The 24,635-nt window shown below is 44.8% G+C and overlaps 1 protein-coding gene across 1 annotated transcript in view; it reads right to left on the bottom strand.

Annotated features, from left to right (window-relative positions):
- The window catches only part of jade2 (jade family PHD finger 2), a 197,760-nt gene that overhangs the window by 141,714 nt on the left and 31,411 nt on the right, over nucleotides 1-24,635 (bottom strand). The window contains 1 exon segment of the mRNA XM_023968706.2: nucleotides 6,897-7,048. Coding sequence (XP_023824474.2) covers nucleotides 6,897-7,048 — 152 coding nt within the window.

Raw genomic sequence — 24,635 nt, 5'->3', positions numbered from 1 at the left:
GGCATGCCTTAATCTCAAACAAATGATCAAAAAACCTACCAGGTACAACCCCAAATCCGGAAACATGGGCACCCTCATAGATATCATCCTGACCAACTTGCCCTCCAAATACACCTCTGCTGTCTTCAACCAGGATCTCACAATCACTGCCTCATTGCCTGCTCATCCGTTATGGATCCGCGGTCAAACGACCACCCCTCATCACTGTCAAACGCTCCCTAAAACACTTCAGCGAGCAGGCCTTTCTAATCGACCTGGCCGGGTATCCTGGAAGGATATTGACCTCATCCTGTCAGTAGAGGATGCCTGGTTGTTCTTTAAAAGTGCTTTCCTCACCATCTTAAATAAGCATACCCCTTTCAAAAAATGTAGAACTAAGAACAGATATAGCGCTTGATTCACTCCAGACTTGACTGCCCTTGACCAGCACAAAAACACCCTGTGGGCGTACTGCACTAGCATCGAATAGCCCCGCGATATGCAAATATTCAGGGAAGTCAGGAACCAATACACACAGTTAGATAGAAAAAGTTTTGGGACACTGTAGTCCATGAGAATAAAGAGTACCTCCTCCCAGCTGCCCACTGCACTGAGACTAGGAAACACTGTTACCACTGATAAATACACGATAATCGAGAATTTCAAAAAAGCATTTTTCTACGTCTGCCCATGCTTTCCACCTGGCTACCCCCAGCCAACAGCTCTGCACCCCCCGCAGCAACTCGCCCAAGCCCCCACCATTTCTCCTTCACCCAAATCCAGACAGCTGATGTCTGAAAGAGCTACAATCTGATCCCCAACATCAGCTGGGCTAGACAATCTGAACCCCTCTCTTCCTAAAATTATCCGCCACTATTGTTGCAACCCCTATTACTAGCCTGTTCAACGTCTCTTTCGTATCGTCTGAGATTCCTAAAGATTGGAAAGCGGCCGCGGTCATCCCCTCTTCAAAGAGGGAGACACTGCTGTCATGACGTTGGCCTAGGGGTAGGTTATGACAGTCATAAATACCTCTTTCCCCCTTTTCCCTCTCCCTACTATAACTGATGTGACATAAGAAAACCCCTTGGTTAACATAGAGATTCTGGAACATCAGAAGTGGGGGGAAATGAACTATATTCTGGTATCTGTTACCTACACCCAAACAAGGGCACTGCGTTCATCCACCTTGGCCTGCTCGCCTCCCTACCTCTGAGGAAGTACAGTTCCCGCTCAGCCCAGTCAAAACTGTTCGCTGTGCTCTGGCACCCCAATGGTGGAACAAACTCCCTCACGACGCCAGGTCAGCGGAGTCAATCACCACCTTCGGAGACACCTGAAACCCCACCTCTTTAAGGAATACCTAGGATAGGATAAAGTAATCCTTCTAACCCCCCCCCTTAAAAGAGTTAGATGCACTATGTAAAGTGGTTGTTCCACTGGATATCATAAGGTGAATGCACCAATTTGTAAGTCGCTCTGGATAAGAGCATCTGCTAAATGACTTAAATGTAATGTAAATTTAATCCGACCAACTGAACATATGCTGGTGGTACTTAAGGTATATTATGTCAGTTCGGTTGCCCTCTGACACATTCTCATCAATGAATAGAATGACATAAACTCTACTGTGGAATGTCTAAACGTCAGAGGTATCGGATTCACATGGAATTGTTGTTTAATTCAAATGTTTGAATATGAAATTATTTGTGAAGAGATGAAATGTAATTTTAGCTTCCAAATGAGAGATTTGGGGTTTTCATAAGTTTGGCTGCCGCTCAACCAGGGGCCCGCATCACCGACCATTTCGAATCCCACCGTAGCTTCTCCACTATGAAATCTGGTTTCCGAGCTGCTCACGGGTGCACCTCAGCCACTCTCAAGGTCCTAAACGATATCATAACCACCATCGATAAAAGACAGTACTGTGCAGCTGTCTTCATGGACCTGGCCAAGGCGTTTGACTCTGTCAATCACCGTATTCTTATCGGCAGACTCAACAGCCCTGGTTTCTCTAATGACTGCCTCGCCTGGTTCACTAACTATTTCTCAGATAGAGTTCAGTGTGTCAAATCGGAGGGCCTGTTGTCCGGACCTCTGGCAGGCTCTATGGGGGTACCACAGGGTTCAATTCTCGGGTCAACTTTTTTCTCTGTATATATCAATGATGTCGCTCTTGTTGCGGGGGATTCTTTGATCCACCTCTACGCAGACGACATCATTCTTTATACATCTAGCCCTTCTTTGGACACTGTGTTAACAAACCTCCAAACGAGCTTCAACGCGGCCTCCAACTGCTCTTAAATGCTAGTAAATCGCTGAACGCACCCACCCGTCCGACTAGCATCACTACTCTGGACAGTTCTGACCTAGAATATGTGGACAACTATAAATACCTAGGTGTCTGGCTAGACTGTAAACTCTCCTTCCAGACTCACGTTAAGCATCTCCAATCCAAAGTTAAATCTTGAATTGGCTTCCTATTTCGCAACAAAGCCTCCTTCACCATGCTGCCAAACTTCCCCTCGTAAAACTGACTATCCTACCGATCCTTGACTTTGGCGATGTCATTTACATATTAGCCTCCAACACTCTACTCAGCAAATTGGATGCAGTCTATCACAGTGCCATCCGTTTTGTCACCAAAGCCCCATATACTACCCACCACTGCGACCTTAAATGCCCTCTCGTTGGCTGGTCCTCGCTACATATTCATCGCCAAACCCACTGGTTCCAGGTCATCTATAAGTTTTGCTAGGATATGCTCCGCCTTATCTCAGCTCACTGGTCACCATAGCAACACCCACCCGTAGCACACGCTCCAGCAGATATATTTCACTGGTCATCCCCAAAGCCAACACTTACTTTGGCCGCCTTTCATTCCAGTTCTCTGCTGCCAATGATTGGAACGAATTGCAAAAATCACGTAACTTTGAGTCTTATAGCTCCCTCTCTAATTTTAAGCGTCAGCTGTCAGAGCAGTTTACCGATCACTGTACTGTACACAGCCCATCTATAAATAGCCCATCCAACCAACTACTTACCTCATTACCATATTTGTTGTTGTTTTCCTGCTCTTTTGCACACCAGTATTTCAACTTGCACATCCTCATCTGCACATTTATCACTTCAGTGTCAATTGCTAAATTGTAATTACTTCGCCACTATTGGCCTATTTATTGCCTTACCTCCTTACTTCATTTGCACACACTGTATACAGATTTTTCTATTGTGTTGTTGTTTTTGTCGCACTGCTTTGCTTTATCTTGGCCAGGTCGCAGTTGTTATGAGACTTGTTCTCAACTGGCCTACATGGTTAAATAAAGGTGTGAAAAAGGAATAAAATCCTGCTTACAGCAAAACTTAAAGCAGGAAGCACCAGTGACTTGATCAATAAAAATGTGGTCAGATGAAGCAGATGCTAAGCTACAGGACTGTTTGCTAGCATAGACTGGAACATGTTCCGGGATTCCTCCAATGGCATTGAGAAGTACACCACATCAGTCAATGGCTTCATCAATAAGTGCATCGATGACGTCGTCCCACAGTGACGTACGTACATACCCCAACAAGAAGCCATGGATTACAGGCAACATCCGACCTGAGCTAAAGGCTAGAGCTGCCGCTTTCAAGGAGTGGGAGTCTAACCCGGAAGCTTAAAAGAAATCCGCTATGCCCGCCGACGAACCATCAAACAGGCAAAGCGTCAATAAGCGTTAAATCGAATCGTACGACACCGGTCTGACGCTCGTCGGATGTGGCAGGGCTTGCCAAACCATTACAGACTACAAAGGGAAGCACACGCTGAGAGCTTCCCAGTGAAACAAGCCTACCAGACGAGGTAAACTACTTATATTCTTGCTTCGAGGCAAATACACTGAAACATGCATGAGAGACACCAGCTGTTCCGGAAGACAGCCGATGTGAGTAAGACCTTTAAAACGGTCAACATTCACAAGGCCGCAGGGCCAGACGGATTACCAGGACGTGTACTGCGAGCATGCGCTGACCAATTGGCAAGTGTCTTCACTGACATTTTCAACCTCTCCCTGTCCGAGTCTGTAATACCAAACATGTTTCAAGCACACCACCATAGTCCCTGTGCCCAAGAACACTAAGGTAACCTGCCTAATGACTACCGACCCGTAGCACTCACGTCTGTAGCCATGAAGTGCTTTGAAAGGCTGGTTATGGCTCACAACACCATTATCCCAGAAACCCGAACGCCACTCCACTTTAATTAAATTGACTACAGCTCAGCGTTCCACACCATAGTGGCCCTCAAAGCTCATCAATAAGCTAAGGACCTGGGACTAAACACCTCCCTCTGAAACTGGATCCTGGACTTCCTGACAGGCTGCCCCCAGGGGTAAGGGTAGGTAACAACACATCCGTCACGCTGATCCTCAACACAGGGGCCCCTCAGGGTGCGTGCTCAGTCCCTACCGTACTCCCTGTTCACTCATGACTGCACGGCCAGGCACGACTCCAACAACATCATTAAGTTTGCCGATGACACAACAGTGATCACCGACAACGACGAGACAGCCTATAGGGAGGAGGTCAGAGCCATGGCTGTGTGGTGCCAGGACAACAACCCTCCCTCAAGTGATCAAGACAAAGGAGATGATTGATGGCTACAGGAAAAAGAGGACCGAGCACGCCCTCATTCTCATCGACAGGGCTGTAGTGGAGCAGGTTGAGAGCTTCAAGTTCCTTGGTGTCCACATCACCAACAAACTAACATGGTCCAAGCACACCAAGACAGTCGTGAAGAGGGCACAACAAAACCATATTCCTCCTCAGGAGACTGAAAAGATTTGGCATGAGTCCTCAGATCCTCAAAAGGTTCTACAGCTGCACATTGGAGCATCCTGACTGGTTGCATCACTGCCTGGTATGGCAACTGCTCGGCCTCCGACCGCAAGGCACTACAGAGGGTACGGCCCAGTACATCACTAGGGCCAAGCTGCCTGCCATCCAGGACCTCTACACCAGGCGGTGTCAGAGGAAGGCCCTAAAAATTGTCAAAGACTTCAGCCACCTTGGTCATAGACTGTTCTCTCTGTTACCGCATGGCAAGCAGTACCAGAGCGCAATGTATAGGTCCAAAAGGCTTCTAAACAGCTTCTACCCCCAAGCCATAAGACTCCGGAACATCTAATCAAATGGCTACCCAGACTATTTGCACCCCCCCCCTTTACACAGCTGTTACTCTCTGTTGTTATCATCTATGCATAGTCACTTTAATAACTTTACCTACATGTACATATTACCTCAACTAACCGGTGCCCCCGCACATTGACTCTGTACTGGTACCCCCCTGTGTATAGTCTCGCTATTGTTATTTTACTGCTGTTCTTTAATTACTTGTTACTTTCATTAGTAGTATAAGTTTACCTTTTTAGACAACAGAAGTATGTAATTTTTGTGTTATTTGATCACTCAGGTTTCCTTTATCTAATATTAGATTTTGGTTGAAGAACTGATAACATTCAGTATCAAAAATATGCAAAAGTTCCGAAAATTAGAAAGGGGACAAATACTATTTCACAGCACTGTACATACGGTCTTCAGAGATTAAAGACAGATTGTTTTTTAAAAGCAAACCAGTAGGAAGCTGAGTTTAGTTATCCGTTAACTTCTGAGCCTCTGCCATTTACATCTTGTCTGTTAACTTCTGAGCCTCTGCCATTTACATCTTGTCTGTTAACTTCTGAGCCTCTGACATTTACATCTTGTAAATAGGGAGCGGCTCGAGGAACAAACATTTCAGTCGTAACATTTGCATGTACATGCATAACTGTGTCTGAGAGAATGAGAGCTAGAGATAAATGGAGAGGGATGTTGGTAGAGGGAGAGAACATGAGAGAGAGATTGAAAGAAAGCATTCTCTTCATCTTTTCTATCTCAGCCTATCAGTGTTGCAATGTGACCTCATAACCCAGCAACAATAATGCAAGTGTTTGTTTTGTCTAGCCATTGGGGTTATGACAAGCAACTCATTTCAGCTGGAACACACTGAACGTACATTGGGGGGGGGGCGATTTCATAATCTTTTAAAACCCAGGCCTGAGGGATTTTAAAATGCAATTATTTTTCTAATCTATAAACGCAAGATCAGATTGTAAATAAACTGGATCTGCGATGTGGAGAGACAGATCTTCAGGGTCAGCACTTGTCAGTAGTCTAGGCCAGATAGACAGAGAGTGGTTGGGTGACTGGCAGAGACCCAGGACGCAACAGTGGGAAAATCCCTCTGTGTGGACATAGAGAATAGAAAGGTGCACCCTTCTGACCCCCAAAACTGACGTCTGGATCATAGGTCAGACGTGTGGGGGCAATTAAACAGAGCTGTGGAGTAGTGACGTTGGATTGAGGAATACTGTGTGTGTGTGAGCCTGCAGTTTAAAGTATTGATGAGGCAGTGTGACACATAGGAGTCAAGGTGGTACAGTCATACTGTGGTAACATGGTCAAACTGTAAGAACATTGACATAGAACAGCATGTAGAACGCTGATAGTAGTAGAGTAAACAAACCTAGGGGAAAGCATTTGTTACCTCAAGCAGGTGGCATAGGGATGAATGAGTGAGTGAGTGAGTNGTAGAACGCTGATAGTAGTAGAGTAAACAAACCTAGGGGAAAGCATTTGTTACCTCAAGCAGGTGGCATAGGGATGAATGAGTGAGTGAGTGAGTCTTGCATCATATTCTAGCCTAAATGCTCAAATTAACAGATGTAACAAAACAAAAGGCTAATAAAGTCCTGTTGTTGATTTGAGGGTAGCATCTCAAATACAACCCTATTCCCCTATATAGTGCACAACCTTTTACTAGAGCCCTATGAGCCCTGGTCAAAAATAGTACACTACATAGGGAATAGGGTGCCATTTGGGACTCAAAGGAAGTCTCTTACCCAGTTCTCTGAACTCCAGGTTAACCAGCTCCAGCCAGGACACGTCTATGTCATCCAGGTCATAGCGGCTGTGGGGCTCATTGGTGGTCTTCATGCCCCCCCGGCCCTGCCCTGGCCAGTAGAATGGGATACGCCCCACCTCTGGTAGCATCCTGTCAACACAGAAAAACAAAGTMTTTTTTTCACTTTCATGAACTGAAATATTTTAAGTTTAGTGAAACGTGTACAGTGAACAGTGAAAGGTGTACAGTAAGCAGTGAAACGTGTACATTAAGGATAGAAACATATGGTCAAACAGATGCTTGGACTTCAGAGTCATGGATACATCATTAATCATCCTTCCTTTATTCAGGTACAGGTGCACGCACACATGCACATACGCACGCACGCACATACGCGCAGACACAAATGTCACACACAGACATGATAAGCATCAGACAGCGAGAAACAGACCCCCGGTTACGACAGTCATCAGACGGTCATCACAGCAGCATCATCACAGTAAGTGTGTCATTCTGAGGAGCCATCATTGAAATAATCACTTGGGTGTCATTGAGACAGTGGCAACCTTCCTGACAGACCTARACAGACAACCCTGATTGACCAGCACTAACAACTCTCCCTAGCCACAGGCACGGGATGCGTCCCAAATGGCACCCTATTTTCTTGTAGTGCAATACTTTTGACCAGGTCCCTCTAGTCCAAAGTAGTGCACTATATAGAGAATAGGGTGCCAAWTGGGATGCATCCAGTGACATCCTGATGACSTGCCTACAGTAAACAACCCTGACGGACCAGCCCTAACAACCCGCCCTGTCCTCTGTCCAATGCACAGGCCCTGTGTTGTGTCTGTCCAGACATGGGGATGTATTTGTAGTGCACAGGGAACCATGGGGAGAGAGAGAGAGTAGAACTGCAGTCATCATCACCTCCCTCCCGGCGCCTCAGGTCCTTCTCACTGTGGATTCAGGAAGACCCACTGGAAGGGGAGCCCGTAAAGATTTCTGTACGATCTCCCTCCCTACATCACACACACACACACACACAACACACACACCACACACACACACACACACACACACAACACACACACACTGTCTCAAAACAGCCCACGGGTTTCCAGTTCTATTCAGTGCGCACACAAAACACACACACTCTTTCAAGCACGCCAAACACCTCGTCACCTCCTCCACCTGGTAATTAAATCATGACCTTTGAGTGAAAGGAAGTGTGTGATAATTGTACATTTAACATTTATTCATTTAGCAGAGTCTCTTATCCAGAGTGGCACCCCCTGACCTTAGTTATCTATGTTTTTCATTTTTCGTAGGTCAGGTGTGACGAGGGTGGTATGCTTGTTTTGTATTATCTAGGGTTGTTGTATGTCTAGGTGTTGTAAGTCTAGCATAGTATGTCTATGGCCTGAATTGTTCCCAATCAGAGGCAGCTGTTTATCGTTGTCTCTGATTGGGATCATATTTAGGTTGCCATTTTCCCTTTTGGTTGTGGGTTCTTATTCTATGTTTAGTAGCCTGTCTGCACTAGCCATATTAGCTTCATGGTTCATTTTGTTATTTGTTCGTTTTGTTCAGTGTTCATTCTTTAAATAAAAGAAAGATGTACGCTTATCACGCTCTGCCTTTGGTCTCCTCCCTACGACGGCCGTGACACAGAGTGACTAAAAGGAGCAATTAGGGTTAAGTGCTTTGCTCAAGGGCACAGCGATTTTCACCAAGTCGGCCGGGATTCAAACCAGCGACCTTTCAGATACTGGCCCAACGCTCTTAACTGCTATGCTTCCTGCCAGACTCTGCCTCTCTCTGTCTCTTATCTTAAATAGGTCATCAACCTCATCACCACAGCTCCTGCCTCACTGCGTCAGAGGCTGGGTAGTGTACTGGGTGTTTACACAGTCACACTGAGTCCCGAATGGCATCATATTCCCTATGAGCTCTGGTCAAAAGCAGTGCGCACTATCGGGAATAAGGTTCATCTGGGCGCACACACACTGTGTTCTCCACACTGCCTCCCCTTCCCTGGCCGACACGTCTGATGTAAAACCATGTACATAATGTTGAGGCCTGAAAAATCCCCAGACAGATGTCTTATGCTGCCCCCAGACAATGCCTTACTGCTGCCCCCAGACAGTAGCCTTACTGCTCCCCCCAGACAGAATGCCTTACTGCTGCCTCCCAGACAGAGCCTTATGCGCCCCAGACAGATGCCTACTGCTGCCCCCCAGACAGATGCCTTACTGTGCCCCCCAGACAGATGCCTTACTGCTGCCCCCCAGACAGATGCCTTACTGCTGCCCCCCAGACAAATGCCTTACCGCTGCCTCCCAGACAGATGCCTTACCGCGCCTCCCAGAAATGCCTTACCGCTGCCCTCCAGACAGATGCCTTACGCTGCCTCCCAGACAGAGCCTTACGCTGCCTCCCAGACAGATGCCTTACCGCTGCCCCCCAGACAGATGCCTTACTGCTGCCTCCCAGACAGATGCCTTACTGCTGCCTCCCAGACAGATGCCTTACTGCTGCCCCCAGACAGATGCCTACTGCTGCGCCCCAGACAATGCCTTACTGCTGCCCCCCAGACAGATGCCTTACTGCTGCCCCCCAGACAGATGCCTTACTGCTCCCCCAGACAGATGCCTTACTGCTTGCGCTAGCAGCCTGCTGCCCTCCCTCCACTACCGCACACCTCTGATCTTCATCGCTGTTTTTTCTAAGAACTGGCAACGATCAAATGTGGTGGTTTACATTCGCGAGGGCACACATTTCATACATTTTACACAGAGTTGCTGTGCCCGATTACGCTTGTTATCTTTTCATTAGATAAGCCCCTTCTACTGTCTGTCGCTAAAGTGCCGGCCAGCCTAAAGGTGTTCAAAGCTGGAAGGATTGTCTAAAGTGGTGACTGGAAACAGACTCGTTAGTGGATCTTGCAGAGATGCAGGCAGAAGGTGACTAATCTGATGCTTCTTCCTTTCTCTCTCTCACTAGCATGATGTAGACGACGTGTTCTATGGCTGACTGTAGACGACTGATGTTTCTATGGCTGACTGTAGACAACGTTCTAAGGTTTCTATGGCTGATGTAGACAACGATAGTGTTCTATTGCTGACTGTAGATAACTAGTTTCATGCTGACTGTAGATGATGTGTGTTTCCATGCTATTAGATCAACGTAGTTTCTATGGCTGACTGTAGACAACGTAGCTGTTTCTATGGCTGACTGTATCGACGTAGTGTTTCTATGGCTGACTGTATACGACGTAGTGTTCTATGGCTGACTGTAGACACGTATGTTTCTATGGCTGACTGAACATGTGATGTTTCTATGGCTGACGTTAGACAATGTGATGTTTCTATGGCTGACTGTAAGACAGTAGTCGTTTCTAGGCTGACTGTAGACAACGTAGTGTTTCTATGGCTGGACTATAGACAATGTGATGTTTTATGGCTGACTGTAGACAATGTGATGTTCTATGGCTGACTGTGACAACGTAGTGTTTCTTATGGCTGACTGTAACAACTAGTGTCTGATGCTATATACAATGGATGTTCTATGGTCTGACTGTAGACAATGTGATGTTTCTATGGCTGACTGTAGACAATGTGAATTTTCTCATGCTACTTGTAGACAATGTGATGTTTCTATGGCTGACTGTACAACATGTGAGTTCTATGGCTGACTGTATACGACGGTAGTGTTCTACGGCTGACTGTATAACGACGTAGTGTTTCTACGGCTGACTGTAGACAACGTAGTGTTTCATATGGCTGACTGTAGATTGACTGTGATGTTCTATGACTGACTGTATACGACGTAGTGTTTCTATGGCTACTGTAACAACGTTAGTTTCTATGGCGACGTAATGACGTATGTTTATGCTGACTGTAGACAACGTGGAGTTTCTATGGCTGACTGTAGACAACGTAGTGTTTCTATGGCTGACTGTAGACGACGTAGTGTTTTCTATGGCTGACTGTATAACGACGTAGTGTTTCTATGACTGACTGTATATGACGTATGTTTCTATGCTGACGTAGATACTGTGATGTTTCTATGACTGACTAGACAACGTGGAGTTTCTATGGCTGACTGTAGACAACTAGTATGTTCTATGGCTGACTGTAGACAACGTGGGTGTTCTACGGCTGACTGTATACGACGTAGTGTTTCTACGTGACTGTATACGACGTAGTGTTTCTATGACTGACTGTAGACGACGTGGTGTTTCTATGACTGACTGTATACGACGTAGTGTTTCTATGTTGACTGTAGACAACGTAGTATTTCTATGGCGACGTAGACAACGTGGTTTTTCTATGGCTGACTGATACGACGTGTGTTTCTACGGCTGACTGTATACGACGTGTTTCTATGACTGACTGTAGACGACGTGGTGTTCTATACTGACATGTATACAACGTAGTGTTTCTATGGCTGACTGTAGACGACGTATGTTTCTATGGCTGACTGGAGTGTTGAAAAATCCAGAACAACAAGCAAAGGACATTGTGAAGATGCTGAGGAGAAACAAGGTACAAAAGTATCTATATCCACAGTAAATGAGTCCATATATCGACATAACCTGAAAGCGCTCAGCAAGGAGAAGCCACTGCTCCAAAACCGGCATAAAAAAGCCAGACTACGGTTTGCCAATGCACATGGGATAAAGATCATACTTTTGGAGAAATGTCCTCTAGTCTGATGAAACAAAAATAGAACTGTTTGCCATAGATGACCATCGTTATGTTTGGAGGAAAAAGGGGGAGGCTTGCAAGCCGAAAGAACCATCCCAACTGTAACCATGGGGGTGGTAGCATCATGGTGTGGGGTGCTTTGCTGCAGGAGGGACTGTGCACTTCACAAAATAAGATGGCCTCATGGAAGCGAAATGATGTGGATATATTGAAGCAAACATCTCAAGACATCAGTCAGGAAGTTAAGCTTGATCGCAAATGGTCTTCAAATAGACAATGACCCAAGATAACTTCCAGAGTTGTGGCAAAAGGGCTTAAGGACAAAAAATCAAGGTATGGATGGCCATTACAAAGTCTGACTCAATCCTATAGAAAATGTTGGGCAGAACTGGAAAAGCATGTGTGAGCAAGGAGCCTAAAAACCTTCCTCAGTTACACCAGCTCTGTCAGGAGGAATGGGCCAAAATTCACCCAAATTATTGTGGAAGCTTGTGGAAGGCTTACCCAAATGGTTGACCCACGTTAAAACAATTAAAGGCAAAATACTACCAAATACTAATTGAGTGTATGTAAACTTCTGACCCACTGGGAATGTGATGAAAGAAATAAAAGCTGGAATAAATCACTCTCTACTATTATTCTTACATTTCACATTCTTAAAATAAAGTGATGATCCTAACTGACCTAAGACAGGGAATATTTACTAGGATTAAATGTCAGGAATTGTGAAAAACTTCCGACTTCAACTGTACATAAACAATGAGGGAGGGAGTTCAGAGACCGAGAGAAAACAGAGGAGGGGGAAAGAGCGAGAGTTGGGCAGGAGGGCGAGATGAGTCTGGTGGACCTTCCCACTTGGTCTTGTATCCCGTGTACAATGTATAAACAACCGTTTAGTCTATTCGCCATATCAGGAGACACCACCTTGCGAAACACCTCCCAGTCCTCATTCCAGTATTCCACTTCTAAGGTTTGTTGTGTATTTTCTTCTCCTTCGGCTAAGATGTGGCRCTTCACTCTACAGGCCGGGTAATCAAAAGCATATCCCCACAGTTGGCCATTAGACATAACCAATTGATGTGTCAGTAGCTTTACGGGAGATATTTGGGGTTCTGTACAAATKTAGAAAATTATTTTTTGGAACATCATACACTACATGGCCAAAAGTATGTGCTCGTCCATCATCTCATTCCAAAATCATGGGCATTACTATAGAGTTGTTCCTCTCTTTGTTGCTATAACAGCTGCAGGGGCTTCCATTCAGCCACAAGAGCATTAGTGAGGTTGCRCACAGATGTTGGACGATTAGACCTGGCTCGCAGTCGGCGTTCCAATTCATCCTACAGCTGTTCGATGGGGTTGAGGTCAGGGATCTGTGCAGGCCAGTCAAGTTCTTCCACACCGATCTCAACAAATAATTTCTGTATGGACCTCGCTTTGTGCACTGGGGAATTGTCATGCTGAAACAGGAAAGGGCCTTCCCCAAACTGTTGCCACAAAGTTGGAAGCATAGAATCGCCTAGAATGTCATTGTATGCTGTAGCGTTAAGATTTCCCTTCACTGGAACTAAGGGGTCTTGGTCCGAACTATGAAAAACAGCCCCAGACCATTATTCCTCCTCCACCAAACCTTACAGTTACCACTATTCATTGGGGCAGGGAGCGTTCTCCTGGCATCTGCCAAACCCAGATTCGTCCGCCGGGCTGACAGGGYTAGTGGTGAGTCCAATAGCAGCGAGCTTTACACCACTCCAGCCGACGCTTGGCATTGCGCATGGTGATCTTAGGCTTGTGTGCGGCTGCTCGGCCATCGATACCCATTTCGTGAAGCTCCATACAAACAGTTCTTGTTCTGACGTTTCTCCCAGAGGCAGTTTGGAACTCGGTAGTGAGTGTTGCAACCGAGTACAGACAATTTTTACGTGATTTTTACGTGACAGCACTCGGCAGTCACATTCTGTGAGCTTGTGTGGCCTACCACATCACGGCTGAGCCATTGTTGCTCCTAGACGTTTCCACTTCACAATAACAGCACTTACAGTTGACCGGGGCAGCTCTAGCAGGGCTGAAATTTGTTGGAAAGGTGGCATCCTATAACGGTGCCACGTTGAAAGTCACTGAGSTCTTCAGTAAGGCCATTCTACTGCAAATGTTTGTCTATGGAGATTGCATGGCTGGGTACTCGATTTTATACACCTGTCAGAAACGGAAATAGCCGAATYCTCTAATTTCACCTTGTGTCCTACTTCAGGTCATCAGTACGTAACAATTCCATGTTTTTTTTCCTGAGTTTTCTGTGCTTTTTGTCTTTTCTGTAGCACACCCGTAGTGTTCACAGCACTTACTATGTGGTTGCTACTAATACTCAGGCAATTTCCAGCCTACACAGAAATTACTTTTTCCACAAAACTTCTCAACTGTTCAAACACAGGCCTCCAAGAACTACACAGCGGTTCAACAAGTTAATTCTACGAGGTCAACAAGTTCAATCTTCAAACACAAGTTCACTACAAAATTTCTCTGCGGACATTACTTTTTACTTCAAAACATAATTTAAAAGTTCAAGAAGTTCACTACACAGCAGATCACCCAAAAAATCACAAATTATAAATGATACGCTAATTATCCTGAGGAAATCCTGAAATGTCATTAAGAGGTCAACAAGAGGACAACTCAGAACCTTCAACCATCAATCAATTGAACTAATCAAATGAGTGAAAGCAGCCATGTGCTCTATTCTCTCTGCTGAGGGAGCTGTAATAACTTATTTTGTTGTTTGCACATTCCTCACATAATATGACTGGCTTCAGAGCTTTCCGAGGAAGCTTTGATCCCCATTTGCCGTTCGGAATATTTATTTGGAGCGAGGGAGGGCTTCTGACTCTCAGCTCCTCCATATTTTTCACAGTACACCCTTCCCTCCAGACCCCGAGGGGATGTGGTTTGGGGTTTTATTGCACACTGACTGGCCTTGGGGGATCTGTGGTGTGTGCATTTTGTGGCTACTACCGTCTGGGTGAGGCTCAGAGAGAGAAAGCGAGCTACTGTGTGAAAGAGGGTCAGYGTGTTAGGAGTGTTAATGACTAAGAAGGTGGGAGGAAGAGAGAGAATCAGCAAGGGTCAGTGTGGAGATAGAGAGAGAAACCCTACAGACCCTGGTCAAAAGTAGTGCACTACATAAGGAATAGGGTGACACTTGGGACTCAACCAAAAACACCACCCACAGGTTTGTCATCTTCCTGGATGATATGTTTTTCCCCGACACCTCTGATGTGAAGGACATTTATCAGAGGGACATAAACAGCACAGTGCTTTATTCAACCCGGTGGGGGCACAGACAGCCGGCAGGCAGGGGCACACAGAATCCTGTTTCATGTTCTGCTCTTTCTGTTTTCACAGAGAAAGGACAAAGCACTGACTAACTGGTAGGTGTTTGTTAGGTATTGCAAAAGTGGAGACAGTTTTCTTGCAAGGTTTCAGCGACGTGCTAACGAAGGTTGAGAGACTGAACAGTAACAGTAAGGTGAAACTTTGTGAGAAAACACTGTGGGTAGTCTCCTTCCCTGCTTTCGTTCGCCACTCGGGCTCCTGAGTTGCGCAGCGGTCTAGGACACTGCATCTCAGTGCAGGAGGCGTCACTACAGTACCTGGTTCGAATCAAGGCTGCATCACAAAAGGCCGTGATTGGGAGTCCCATAGGGTGGCGCACAATTGGCCCAGCRTCATCCGGGTTTGGCCGGGGTAGGCCGTCATTGTAAATAAGAATTTGCTCTTAACTGACTTGCCTAGTTAAATAAAGGTTACATTGTTTCTTTTTTCATTGTCTCACAATCATTTCCCCCAATCCCCCCATCTCAAATCTCTTCATGCCTCATTGTCACTAGGTGCCTAAACTCCCTCCTGCCTCCTGCCACGTTTCAGTGACCCCTTTCTTCCCTTGCACCTCATTCCCAATCTCTTGTGCCGACTCTGCCAGGCTGTGTGAGGGGTTCCACTGTGGCCACGCCTGCCCCTGTCCCTCATCCACAAACGACCCCATTCCCACCACCACCTACATCCACAGAGCAGCCAACCGGAACAATCAGGCCAGACTCCCGTGGGGCTTCCTACACCGGATGTGCCAGGGGCACCCATGTCTGGGACTGGCGTGTGTGTGTGTGTGTATGTGTGTGTGTGTGTGTCAGACAGAAACCGAGAGAGGCCGATTTGATCAGAAAAGATACTGACAGATACAAACTGACAGAAACTGAAAATGAGTGGGCTTTAAAGGGAAATTCCGCCACTTTTCAACATATTTTTCTCCAGCATCATACCAGTGTCTACATGTGTCWAAAAATTGCTTCTCTGTGACATCACAGGGCAGGATTAAAAGTAAGGGGGAAAAGTTAGTTATTTTCAAAACCTGCAACAAGTTTCTAGCCAGGAGGGTATTTTCTTGCTCCACACGTCACCATGAATCTCATAGTGCTTGAAAATCACTGTTATTAAAATGTTTGAACTTTTGATGCTATGAAAGAAATAAAGCCTGCACACTTATAAGCTCCACCGTGTACCTTTATTCACAAACTAACAAAGGTTTAGATCACACAAGGATCTTYGTCAGGTTAGGGCAGTCTATATACAGCATATATAAGTTGAAAGAGGCAACACAAAACATTTACACTTTTTGAATATTATAACTGTATAGCAATTCATATCAGGTAGACAAAACGTATGTGACCATACCCAACCGTGGTTGTCATTATAACAAATTAATCAGATGGCGTTCACAGGAAATGGCTATTGGGAAAGTCCTCATTAAGTCCATTTGGAGACATGGTTTCCAATCGGAATATCCAGAAGTATTCAGTTTGCAACAGAAGTCTATGGATGTGCGCCCCTCGCCTCAGTACTTTGACATGCTGGATACCCATGTACTTCAATGAGGAAACATTGTGTCTAGCAGTCATAAAGTTACTGGTTTTCTTTATTATTTAAAAAAAAACTTTTGATGACATCTTCGCATAGAACTTTTTGACTTTATATATTTGTTCTACAAAACTGAGAAATGCGTAGTTTTCACATTATGTAGACAYTGGTATTGTGCTGGAGATTATGAAAATGAGATTGAAAAGYGGTGGAATTTCTCTTTAAGTAAAGAAAAGTCCCCAAAACAGATAAACAACACGTAGTTTGACGTGAGTCATAGCAACCCTCTCAGTCAACCGTTAGTCTATCTGATAGGAAATATTCCAGTAACACAAACGATGAAAGACCTACGGTTCTGTCCCTAATGGCACCATATTCCCTACCTACACAGTGCACTAGTTTTGACTAGGGTGCATTGGGCTCTGCTAAAAAGTAGTGCACTATGTAGGTAGGGAATAGGGTACCATTTAGGATTCAGCCCAAGTGAAAACACTTGCTCTGATAACAGAATGACATCAGAGGGAGTCAAGTGGACCTTGAGTCATTTCAATATTTCTTAGAAGAATCAGGAAATGTAAAAAAATTACTCTTTGCACTTGAGATGTTAATGTTGGACATTCACTTTGAGAACAGACACAGAATTTATAACACAATGACTACTACAGTAGCCTAAACCTTTCAGAATGTRGGGCTTATTTTGTTGTCAAATGCATTTTAAAAATCATCCAAAAGGCACTGGATAAAATCTGTTAGAAAGCTGCTAAAAACTGCTTCTCTGCCGTAAGTCGTCAGGCACAGTGGATTAACCAGAGCCCTTATGTGTGCTGCCATTTTGTGATTCCTTCAGATGCCTATGAGGTCTGCCCAGGAACGCCAAGTGTGTTGTCATGGATATGGCTGAGCCTTAACAGCCATATTCCAGTGCCTCTTTACTACAAAGAATCAGTCTAGCCRGCTAGGGTTTTAGTCTTACTGCGTTAACTACTATTATCTTTTCTGTTTCCACCCCATTTGTTTTATTTTCATCTTCCCCAAAACTCTGGCAGTTACCCTACACAGAAACTAAATCACAACCCCCCCTTCTTGCCGTCCTTTCCCCTTACACAAATGTGCACACTCGTAAAAAATAAAGAGACTCATAATAATCCCTCTTGGGGGGTTGAGGGGTGGGGTGGAGCAGTTTGTGTTGGGGATTGTTTTCATTCACATTTTCCACTGAGTCAATTGCGAGCCAGTAGAGGGAAGAGAAGGCTGGGAGGCTGCTGGCTGCACAGAGCAGGGCTGGCACCGTGCCAGGACCTTGCTTCAGGTCTCACAGCTCCCCCAGCCTTTGCTTCCACCTCCTCCTCCTGTCCCCCGCCCCTCTCCTTTTTTGTTGCTAAAACACTGCAGTGTGAAGAAATTCAGCAGAGCTAGCTTCCCTGTATCTGTCCCATTGATGAGGAAGCTAAAGAGGGAGGGAGGCAGGCAGGCAGGCAGGCAGGCAGGGAGTGAGGCAGACAGTCAGGCAGCGAGGGAAGCAGGCAGGCAGACAGACAAAGGGAGACAAACAGTCAGGGTGGCAGACAGACAGTCAGGGTGACAGACAGACAGTCAGGGACGGAGGCAGAAAGACAGACAGTCAGGGTGGGAGGTAGACAGTCAGGCAGGCAGGGAGGGAGGCAGAAAGACAGACAGACAGACAGTCAGGCAGGGAAGCATCGAGCTAGCTTCTACACCAGCTACACCTCTGTGTTGAAGTCACCTTTCTCCCTCAATGTTCCAAAAAGAAAAACAGGGGGGGCTAACACCTCCAGGGTCCACCACCCTTTTTGTTGGCAAAACTCATTTTGTCATGAGTTTTGCAGTTTTAAAAAAGGTAATTTTCCTGGAGTTCGTGCCCTGCATACCCTTTCGGCGATCCAGTCCTGTGTGCATGTCTAGTGAGAGCAAAAGAAAGCAAGCTATTGCTCATTTTCTGAGAGCCTGAGTCATCCTCATTACATGTATTACTGTATTCACAAATTGGAGTGTTTGTGTGTCCGTACGTGTATGTATGTATGTGTGTGTGTGTGTGTGTGTAAGGGTGTGTGCCTGCCTGCTTGTGTAAGAGATCACAGTAAGTGTGTGGGAGTTGTTAAAAAGCTCTTTTGAAAGATAAGAGGGATGAGCGTGAGGGAGGGAGAGAACGAGAGATGCTGAAGGATACAGTTGCCCTACACTTGTCAAGGATGATGTCATGATCGTTAGACTCTACACATGATGCTGTGGCCTCTCTCTCTAGTGTGTACAGTCCAATACTCAATTCATAGATAACAGATAAATAAACCTTGTAGAGATCCACACAGAGATAACGGCTCATGGCATTGGACTGGGAGACTCATGACAACCTGTCTAGTACAATTCCATCCTGCAAAGAGCTATGGAGATGGCCAAGCAACCATCACTGACTAGCGCTAATTAGCTAACATGTTGACTCTTGACAAGGATACGTGGCTAAGTGTGGTGAGACTTGTGTTATATCGACTACCATCACTTGTCCAATATCGAATATGGTTTGTGGGTGTGTTGTAAAATTGCAATAACAAACCAAGGAAGTTGTCGGCTATAATCTTCCACAARCTTCCATTGAATGATCCGGACTGATTGAAACTATGGCTAGTTGCCATGAATATAGATTACAACACTGCGACCAAGGACCTCAGAAAGTTAGTAGTTTGCTCAGATTTTTTGGACAAGCTATAAAACGAGACATTTCCTGAGGGAAACAGCGGTCCCATCAGTGGGCATTCTATGCACGCCAGACCAAAGTGGAATGGGGGTATAGTGAGCTCCAAAAGTATTGAGACAGTGACCAATCTTTTGTGGAATAGATCGGAAGTCAGGACATCAGATTCCATGTGGTGTTTTTGCATTTACACATCAGGGAAAAGATCAGATAGGTATCACATATGCAAACAATTGGCAAAAGATCTGAATTGGGATGCGTGTAAACAAGGCCAGAGTGGAGTGCTTGAATTGGGCCGGTACATACCACTGCCTCAAAAAGTACTGGCCCTGGTCAAAAGTATTGGACTATAAAGGGAATAAGGTGCCATTTGGGACACCCATTTTGAACCAGGCGAGATCCAAGGAGATCCTCTCCCTACTGTAGGGCCCTATAAAATCTGCGGACAACCCGGACGGAATCWCGGGATCCAGACATTAAAATGGAATTCAACAATATTAAGAAATGTAGTGAGCATACTAGGGAATGCAGAACTAAATGTTCTGAACATTAATTTGCCCAAGTTTATCATAAGACATGAACAGAATGCATCAGTGAATCGTATTTGCTGTAACTTTCTGAAGAGGTAACCAGGACGTCTCTGTGTGTGTGCACGCGTCTACTACTTTGTGTAGCCGTTAGACATGATGCTATCCGATGAAAACAGTCTTCTGGTAGATGGAAAAGGGTTTTCCAAAAACCTTCTCAATTAAATGTTACCTACAAACTTCAGGAAATTATTGCAGAAATTCCCCAGGCTCTATGCCTACCTGGCAGAATGATATCATGATTATTTTCATTAATTCAGTGGGTATTTGTTTGCAAACTCTACCATCACGTGCGCTACAAAAACACTGCTAAACAACAGCCTCTTGCTAGGTGAGAACTGGAATAAAGCGGTAACTACACCCCAAAATACACATTAAAAAAATCCCAGACCTCAAAAGTGGTCTCCTGATGTGGTTTAAGCATTGTTGTGGACATATAACGTACACTTAGTTGTTTTTCTATGAATTTATTTGTAGTGATTTTSAGAGCGAAAACCTGAAAAAAACTGTAAAACGGAAACCCGGAAAAACCAAAACAGATATTTCTCAGTAGGTGCCGGAAAAAATACAACAATCATAAATATTAACTAACAGGGAGCACTTAATATGCTGAACTCTTTTCATGTCGTCATAGCGGTAGTGTAGAGGGAGGGGGGGGAGCTTTGCTTGCTAGAAGTTTATGGGACGGAATATCTAACGATCTGCAATAAGCTGTTCTCCTTAATTGCTTCATTGTGAACACTTTAACAACTGGTAAAAGCCCTGAGGAGATGCTTGCTCACAGCCCACAGTCATGACCTGCATTTTAACACGCACAGATAACACTACTCAGCAACAGTATAACCCCAGGGTTTCTGATACACACACACACACACACACACACACACACACGCACGCACACGACCGGGAAGATTTTAATTTACCGGCCATTTGAGAAATTTACCAGACCTATATGTATTGGGTGCATAACCCATTAGGGTGTCCACACACGGTTCTCAGAATAACAGAAATTACATTTAGATTATGGTAATGGACAGAACAGAACATGCAACTCATGTAATGAAGCAGCCAATAAAACATTAATTTCAAACATTTGCCAACATGCAAATCGTGTGAAAACACCATTCTAAACAGCGCATCTGATAGCGGTTCCATATGTGACAGATGAAAATCTCTGTTAGAAACTTGATGCAACCACTAGGATGAGTTGCTAATATGACTAGGATTGTSCCTTTGGTTTTTGGACAACAAAATAAAGTTGATTTGAAAACCAATAGAACAGGAGAGAAATGGCWTAGTGGTGGGTCTAATAGGGAAGTAAATGGAAATACATTTACCCAAATTATATAATTACTCTACCTATCACAAGCTCGTAGTCCTGTGCCTATTTGGGAAGCCAGCAATTGGGGCAGCGCACATGGCAATAGACCTAGCTGATTATTGAGTTGCGGGTCTCAGTGAAAAGTATTTTAAAAATGTGTGAAGATAATGTGTCTTTAGTAATTTAAAATGTTGAGACAAGAAGGGGATGGGTGTGTGACGAAGATATAGACAAGTCTCTCTCCAGAATGGCTCAGCCGTCTCCCGCCAATGCGCATTCATCGTTTCATTGTGTTAATTGTTTGCCCTTTGATTAAAACAAATATATGTCACCAGTCGTAACAATCCCGTCATTTGGTTACARTAATTTCTACTAACGCATTTAATAATTACAGTACTTCACCGTTCTTATTCTCAGAGTGGAAACGTTGTTTGTAAAGTTCACAACCTGCTGTTAGAAACAAGTTTTGGTTTATTTCATAACCATAATTTAAAAGATTTGAAAATGTTTATTGTCTTTTGTTTGAATGTGCACCATGTGAGCAATGAGAATGTGTCTGGTTTCTSTGTCCTAATTATGTTGCGGTAGCGAGCGCGCCTGAGCATGCATAGAAGTACCTGGCCTGCTGAGCGGAAATGTAGGAGCGTTTTTTATTTTTATTTTTATTTATTTTTTTACATCCATTGCGAATGATAATATAGTAATACTATAGTTCCTCACAGTAAGCTATTTGAAAAATCTTTCCCACAATCTCCCCCTTGATAATCACCAATCCTTGGTGTGGAAGAGCAATGGATGTTATTGGCCTACTGCTGTACTGGCCTATAGGCTATGAGTTTCATGCAATAATTTCTTTAGCCGCCATTGGATCCCAGCATATCAATATGTCCATATGGCAGAGGCTGGTGATCTCACATTAGTTGACTTTTAAATTTGAGATTTTTATCATTTTTATTCAGATTTTTATGATTAACCACGTGACAATGATTTTAAGAAATGAACACACTGTTATTTAAATGAAACTGTTCCACGAAAATGGCACGCAGAACGGTAGTTATGGTTGGAAAACCATTTTAGTTATGGTTGGAAAACCATTTAACCTTCCCCAAACTTGAAACTCACGTGCGCCACCTATGAAGTCTTTAAAAAATAATTGCATCCACGTTTCCATGGTCGGATTATGCCTATAGGCTACTTTGAAGCATAGTAAGACGCGTTTTGAAAACGCCAACAGAGGGTGCCCTGCCTCAAGCTCCAATAAAACATTGCAGGTTTAAAAAAATAGAAAAATTAAAAAATCAGTTTGTTTCGTGCATTACTACACACACCCGGGTAGAACTTTTGGTATACGAATCACTGGGTACTCATCATCCACCCGACCTCCCCGAATTCCCTGAGACGGCAGAACAAATTACTAGCTTCTTTGGCGAGACATCGAGCTGCTTGGGAGTCCTCGGGGAGAGTAGGAAGCGAAGACGCCGATAGAGACGCAGACATGGCGGGTTTTACTGAGATTAAGACACCAGGCGACCCGTCCTCCATTACCGAGCATACTACTCACCGATGTTCAATCATTAATGAACAAACTTGACGAACTCAGAGCGAAGATATCCTTCCTGATGGACATCAGATCCCCCAACATAATCTGTTTTTCTGAAACTTGGCTTTTCTCCTACATCCAGACGGATTATAWACAACCAACAGKTTTTWGTTTTTCGAGTGGATAAGAAGCGTGCTCTCTCTGGCAAGAACAAGAGTGGCGGCTCTGCTTTATGACCAACAACACATGGTCAAATGGGGGAAACRTACAGGAACTTGCGAGTTTMTGCTCCGCCGACATGGAATACTTGGTCATAAAATGTAGTATTTTKTCCCTTCCGAGAGAGTTCACAGGGATTATCCCCATGGCTGTGTTCATGGCTGTGTTCCTCCCACCCCAAGCAGACATCAAAAAGGCTCTCAAAGATCTTCATTGTATCCTAAACAAACTGGATACCGCATTCCCGGAGGCAGCGTTTATTGTTGAGAATCGTGCTCCCAAATTATTACCAACACATCGACTGTCTAACTCGCGGCAATTCTACTCTTGACCACTGCTACACGATCACGTGGACTGGAATATGTTCCGCATTCGCCTCTGGATATAACGTCATCGAATACGCCGACTCAGTCACCGCATTCATCCAAAAATGCATAGATGACTTGAGACCGATATTATCTTTTAAAAACGTACCCAAATCAAAACATGTGTATTGAWAGCAGCCGTTTAGGAAAACTGAAAGAGAGAGATGCTGCTTATGAACAGGKCAAGGTGACCGGGACAATAGTTTGGTTAAACAGTACAGATATGAATTATGCAGACCGATCAAGATGGCGAAACCCATATAGAGACAAAGTGAAGGAGCAATGCAGCACTGTCGGACACAAGACATATGATCATGGATTAAAAACAGCCAGCCACATCACGGTAACCAAAGCCAAACTACCGGACGAGCTAAATACCTTTTTCTCAAGATTCGAGCACAATGAACCCTGAGCTGCCGAGGAGCCCCCGATGACAACATGGCCTACACTCTCACAGTCTCCACTGAGGACGTATGTAAGTCATTCAAATGTGTCAAACCTYGCAAGGCTGCCAGCCCAGATGGCATCTCTAGGCGTACCTTCAGAGCATGAGCAGACCTCAATCTATCCCTAGCTCAGGTCTCTATACCATCCTGCTTCAAGATGTCCACTATCATCCCTGTGCCCAAGAAAGGGAAAGTAGCATTCACTTCAGTCATCATGAAGTGCTTCCAGAGGCTAGTCAAAGACCATATCACCTCCTCCCTCGCYTACACACTCAACCCTCTCCAATTCTCCTACTGCCCTGACAGATCAATGGACAACGCAATTGCCATTGCACTGCACACTGCTCTGACCCACCTGGACAAAAGGAATACATATGTGAGGATGSTACAGCTCGGCATTCAATACCACAATGCCCTATAAACTCAWTACAAAGCTCTCGGCCATTGGTCTGAACTCCTCCCTACGCATCTGGGTCCTGGACCTCCTGACGGGCGAGGTAGGCAACATTACCTCCTTGACACAGACCTTACAAGGGTGTGTTACARGGGTGCGTTATCAGTCCCCTCCTGTATTCCCTGTATACCCACGACTGCGTGGCCTCACATACAGTTGAAGTCGGAAGTTTACATACACCTTAGCCAAATACATTTAAAAATTCWGTTTTTCATAATTCCTGACATTTAATCCTAGTAAAAATCCCCTGTTTTAGGTMAGTTAGGATCACCACTTTATTTTAAGAATGTGAAATGTCAGAATAATAGTAGAGAGAATGATTTATTTCAGCTTTTATTTCTTTCATCACATTCCCAGTGGGTCAGAAGTTTGGCCCATTCCTCCTGACCGAGCTGGTGTAACTGAGTCAGGTTTGTAGGCCTCCTTGCTCGCACACGCTTTTTCAGGTTTGCCCACACATTTTCTATAGGATTGACGTCAG

The sequence above is a fragment of the Salvelinus sp. IW2-2015 genome, linkage group LG23, assembly GCF_002910315.2.
Source record: "Salvelinus sp. IW2-2015 linkage group LG23, ASM291031v2, whole genome shotgun sequence".
Taxonomy (NCBI): Eukaryota; Metazoa; Chordata; class Actinopteri; order Salmoniformes; family Salmonidae; genus Salvelinus; species Salvelinus sp. IW2-2015.
Note: the sequence above shows the minus strand (reverse complement) of the source record. Positions and strands in the feature narration are given on the sequence as shown.